Source organism: Octopus bimaculoides, chromosome 5 (assembly GCF_001194135.2).
Source record: "Octopus bimaculoides isolate UCB-OBI-ISO-001 chromosome 5, ASM119413v2, whole genome shotgun sequence".
Taxonomy (NCBI): Eukaryota; Metazoa; Mollusca; class Cephalopoda; order Octopoda; family Octopodidae; genus Octopus; species Octopus bimaculoides.
Window position 1 is genome coordinate 30810608 of NC_068985.1, and position 5913 is coordinate 30816520.

General features: G+C 35.8%; 1 protein-coding gene across 2 annotated transcripts in view; it reads right to left on the reverse strand.

Annotated features, from left to right (window-relative positions):
• LOC106867860 (protein phosphatase 1K, mitochondrial) overlaps positions 1-5913 on the reverse strand; it is a 24324-nt gene that overhangs the window by 15792 nt on the left and 2619 nt on the right. For both annotated transcript variants that reach the window (XM_014912902.2, XM_014912903.2), the window contains exons 2-3: positions 3924-4500; positions 1656-1969 (exon numbers count right to left, since the gene is read on the reverse strand). In XM_014912902.2, coding sequence (XP_014768388.1) covers positions 1656-1969; positions 3924-4455 — 846 coding nt within the window. In that variant the 5' untranslated portion in view covers positions 4456-4500. The remainder of the gene's footprint in view (positions 1-1655; positions 1970-3923; positions 4501-5913) is intronic.

Sequence of the window (5913 nt, forward strand, 5' to 3'; positions counted from 1 at the left end):
ATATATATATATATATATATATATATATATATATATAAGTAAAGGATCTGCAAAAGGATGATATTTATTTTCCATTAACTTTTAAATGGTTTGGTCTAGAGAAAGGGACATAGCCTTCACAAGTTCTTGAGGACCAGTGAGATTGATGCACCTGATTATTTTCTTGAACAGCTACAACAAAGAATGTAAGCTCTCCAAATTCAAGTATTTGAGTTGGTATGTAAGACTAAAAGTGAAAATTAGTGTTGTTATTTAACTCCACATCAGGCATGACTGAGCAGATCTGTGATCATTCCATCTTTTGTTTAAGGACCACATTTATCCTTCCTTGCACATGTCCTCTTTTACCTTCAAGTCAGTAAGGTGTGATCTGAGGAAGATCTTACAACAATTTCTTGCAGGTTGAGAGACTGTGCAGAGAATCATTTCATTAGCTTCAATGAACTGAAAACTGTCTTTCTTGTTTTATTAGTTCATTCTGGAAAAGGTGGGGAAGTATCCATGACCTTCGCAAGCCTTCTGGGATCATTGAGACTGATGGCATTAACATTCCACTTAAACTGTTGCATGATGACAACTGCAGAAAGATGTACAGGAAAAGAATTCCAGTGTACTGAGATTCTGGAAAGGAAGAGTTATGGAGAGTGGCTAGTGAGGAATGGAGGCTGGACACTATATGAGTAAAGAGAGGAGTGGAGGATGAATAAATTGAGAATAGCTGAGTAGAGGTGACACAAGATCACCTAATGCTGAGGAGCAGAAGCCATAAAAAAATTGAGAGATTAGACAGCACATCCATGGTCCAAAAACTGGACTGCATTTGTGAGTGACTTTATACCATTCAGTTCTGTGGTCTATTCCTGGATGCGATCCAACATATTTATGCTACACCATCCCAGTTGAGACACATTACCAGTAGTTTATAACCAAGTAAATGATTTTTTAATTTTATTTTAATTAGATAGGCCAGGAATGATTTCATTTGGAATAATTAAATTCTTGGAGAGATTAATGAGTTGAGTTGAAGCAGGTATATAATAATAAGCTTAGAAGAGCATTTGTATTATATGGTTTAAGATGTATTATCAATGGGTTAGCTCTATAACAAATGCAAGTAATAGTCTAACGCAGAATAAATTTGTATTTTATTTCGAGACAATAGTCGGTAACTGAGATACTTTCTACCTCTAAAGAAGAAATTTGATCTAAAGTACCTAAAGTAACTGCCATTTAGTGAAGATTCGTTATTATCACAAAGAAAATATGAAAAACTGGGGCTGATTGAAATTAAATATTTCAACTAAATACATGAAAACAATAAATAAAAGAATGTTACTACCACTTAGCAGTGTGGCAAAGAGAGACTGATAGAATAATTACAGACTTATAGTTAGTACTGGAGCTAATTTGTTCAACTAAAAACTTACATGTGGTGCTCCAGTATGGCCACAATCTAATGACTGAAACAAATAAGAGAGTGAAATAATAAACAACATTCTTTCATCTGAAAGTGTTTCAATTGTTAATATGCATTTGTATTATTCTTCACTCTCACTTTATGCCAAGCATATTTAGCTTCTTAAAAAGACACACACAAGATTAAGTCAATCTATTCCATTTCTAACACCACACCAACATAAAATTATATAACATACCTCCATTGTAAGAATATCAGGTTTAGCAGTAACTCCATATGGTTTCAGATCCAAATCACCAATACTCCTTGTCATGGCTAAACGGCCATTGACATGTGATCGTCCTAAACTGTTCAAAGAAATAAAACCGCCACACTTTTTGATGCGAGAAGCTTCTTCCTCAACTTCAGGATCATGGTCTTGAGTCAGACGAACTGCTTTTCCCTGTCGGCAAAGAATAGCACAACTGTCACCAACATGCCCTATCACCAATCCAACACTGTTTTTCAGTAAACATACAGTAGCTGTTGTCCCACAATGGAAATTGGAAGAACCTACAAGAATACATAACATTAAAATAAGCAATAATTATAAAAAACACCAAAGGCTGAAATTACAAATGACACCTAAGTATTAACCTATTTTACGATAATCATGAAAACTATACCAACCATGGCTGTGTGGTTAAGATGTTTACTTTGCATCTACATGGTTTCAGGTTCAATCCTGCTGTACAGCACCTTGGGCAAATGTCTTCTACCAGAAGCTGGGGTTGGCCAATGCCTTATGAATGAATTTGGTAGATGGAAAGTGTAGAAACCTGTCATGTGTGTGTGTGTGTGTGTGTATGTGTGTGTGTGTGTGTATGTGTGTGTGTGTGTCTTTGTCTCTCTCCAACACTGCTTGACAACCAGTGTTGGTTTGTTTACATCTCTAAAGCTTAGCAGTTCAGCCTAAGAGACTGATAGAATAAGTATCAGACATAAAAATAACTATTAGGGCTAAATTTTTTCAACTAAAGCTCCTCAAGGTAATATCCCAGAACGATGATAGTAGTCTTATGGTCCAAGAAAGAGGTTGTGCAATTTTTTGCTGGACACCTGCATAAATGATTTGTTTATAGCGACTAAATGTATGTGCTGCGCATTTGCTCACTCCTTCCATCAAATCGATGTTGCCTGAACAGTTGCACAGCATACAACACATCAAGTGCTGGAATAATCGCAAAGCAACATGAAATGTAGTGTTTTGCTCAAGAACACAAAGCACTACCTGGTCCAGGAATTGAAACCATGACCTTGCAATCGAGAGTCCAACACTCTAACCACCAAATCATGCACCCTCGACAATGCCCCAGTATGTAAAAGATAAATGATATACCTTCACAAGTTTGTTCATTTGTTTTGAAGATCAGACAGATCTTTTGCAAATTACAAATATCTTAATCTTATCATATACCTTTTATACTTTAATTATTAATCTGAACACTTTCAGATCAACCAAGTTTTCTTTGTTCATACTATTCTGATAAATATCTATGCATACAGGCATAGCTATGTTGTTATGAAGCTTGTTTCCCAGTAATATGGTTTTGGGTTCAGTCCCACAGCATGGCATCTTTGGCAAGTATCTTCTACTATAGCCTAGGGGCAAACAAAACTTTGTGAGTGAATTGGTAGACAAAAACTGAAAGAATCCTATGTGTGTGTGTGTGTCTCTCTCTCTCTCTCTCTGTCTAGACATCACATTACTGTTGTAAGTGAGCATTATCATCGCATAGGCAAGGTTGTTCATTTCCAGTCTTCCATGAAAAATATGTCTGAGCATGGGGAAATATTATCATGCTTTGAAACAAGTAAAGGTTGGTGACAGGAAGGGTATCTGGCTGTAGAAAATTTACCTCAACATATTTCATCTGACCCATGCAAGCAAGGAAAAGTGGATGTTAAATGATGATGATGTTGATGATGATTTAATAGCTTCACATGCATGTTTCCACAGAAGATTGGTAATGAAAGATGCTCATTTACAACTATTGCATCATGTCAGGACAAGGAGACACATACACACACATATGATAGGTTTCTTTCAGTTTTGGTCAACCAAATTCACTCACAATACTTTGGTGAACCCATGACAAGAGTAGAAGACACTTTCTTAAGGTGTCACATAGTGGGGCTGGACCCAAAACCATGTTGTTAGGAAGCAAACTTCTTAACCATACAGCCCATATACCTGTACTCACCTCTAATATATACAATAGCTTATGACCCATAAAACAATATATTTTTCAGATACCATTTGATCTACTCTTTAATAAAAAAAAATTTTGTCAACATGAGCAAATATCTAAATATTCCTCTAATAACAATGAATAACAGCATTGAGTTATTTCATTGTAAAGATTGAAAAACTGACTCTCATCACCCAACAAAAAAAACTATAATAATTGCATTCCAAAGAAGAATTATTCCCAATAAATTAAAAAAGAAAGTGAACAAAACATACGTGAGAAAAGCAAATAACGGGCGAGTTGGTTGTTGACATCTACAAATGATTGCTTAATAACTTCCTCCAGATCATCAGTTTGGTTCAACCAAAACAAAATGCTCTTCTTCATCTTTTGATTGACAAAATCAACAGCTTCTGTACCCGCATGTCCATCAAACATTCCAAAATAGAGAAGATTGGGAGAAAGTTCTTCAACAGCATAGCGATCTTCATTAACTTTACGCCGTCCTAACAGTGTAGCACTTCCAATTTCTGTCAATGGAATTTTGGGAATAATCTTGCCTCGTTCAATACTTTCTTCATAGTGAATTGGTAACTCAAGACGACTATTCCAACAGCCAAGTGTGTCAAAGTTAATTCCAGCTTGTCGACTACCTTTGTTCTCAGGATCAGATAGAAACCTATAGTTTTTTGAAGAAGTGTGGTAGAGTTTCTGTTTTAATTGAGTTACAGTTGGCTTCTGAGAAATTAAAAGCCATTGAGCCTTGATCAAAGAGGCTAGTTGAGCAGGTTGTCTTGAGATAAGCATCCAAGAAGTTTCAAAATCTGAGTCAAATAGCAGCAATAATTTCTTCTAAAATAGAGAGAAAAAGAAGCATTTTATTAACATACAACTGAAGGCTCTCTTAATATATAAAAAGAAAACCATTTTCTAAAGATTTTTTTGAGAAAGTAATGGTCTGTTTTGTTTAATCAAGCTCAAATGCGGCTAAATTTGAGTACTATTCATATATCTGAGGCAATACTACTGCACCATATACAAGCAGTTTGTACAGCACCACCACCACTAACTCCACCAAAACAAAAACAAAAATTATCTGGCTGAATAATAGGGATTTGTTCACCAACACACTACAACCCCTAGCACACAATTATGCAATTTTTAGTAAATGAGAGAGCTTCAATACTGTCACTCAAACTGTAAGAAATAGCAGCTAAATAGCCCTCAAATCATACCTTACCATCTTTTAAAAAAAAAAGGACCCATTAGATAATGTAGTCTAAAATTAGATAAACTATGGTTGAAACAAAGACATAATAATTGTGACAGATATGTATCTGATGAAAGAAACTTCTAAATCAGCTTGAACCTGAAGTTATACACAATCATGTTGTTTCTTTTTTATGTCTCCTCTACTACTACAACAATTTATTTATTTTTTACTCCTCTTAGCAAGAAAGTCACATCTCATTCCTGCCCAACATCACCTAATTAATACATAGTTTTCATCTCATCTCAAACCTTGAAACTAACAGTTTCCCCAATCTTTCTTCTCAAAACCAGAGCTCTTTGACATTCTCCTTCCACCCACATATTTTCCCCATAGACATCAACTTCTTCAATCTGGGGGTGGTCTGCAGCCCTCATGTTCATGGGTAGAGCCCTTCAATATTCCTCAGGGCTAGTCTCTAATCTAGTCATAAGAAACATACCACAGTTTACACCATCTCTAAAATGGGTAGCCTCTCTGACCCTACCGACTATCAAATCTGTCACCCTCACTTCCAACGATCACAAATACCTTCAATACCATAAGTTTCATGTCTTCTTCAATGAGCACCAACATGGCTTCCATAAACCCAGATCTACATGGAACTCACATTTACATGTCTCTAACTCTTGAGAAACTTAGCAAAAGCAATATCAGCACTTGAAATCAGTAAAGCATTTGTGTTTAGCATGAAAATCTCAGAGCTAAATTAACTGCCTATAGTTTTAACTGTTACCCATCTCTTGAGTTGAAAGCTACCAGTTATATCAAATCCCGTTGCAGCATGCACTGATGGAGTTCTTTCAAACCAAAACTCTATAAACTTGGGCTTGCTCCAAGGTTAGATTATGCTGCGTGTACACTTCTTGTATATTAAATCTAAAACTATAAACTTGGGTCATTTCCACTGTGGAAGAAAGGATGCGATTCTACTTGTCGAACAATGGTTTTGCATTTTGGCACAAGGCCAGCAAATGGGTTAGTTAATTACATTG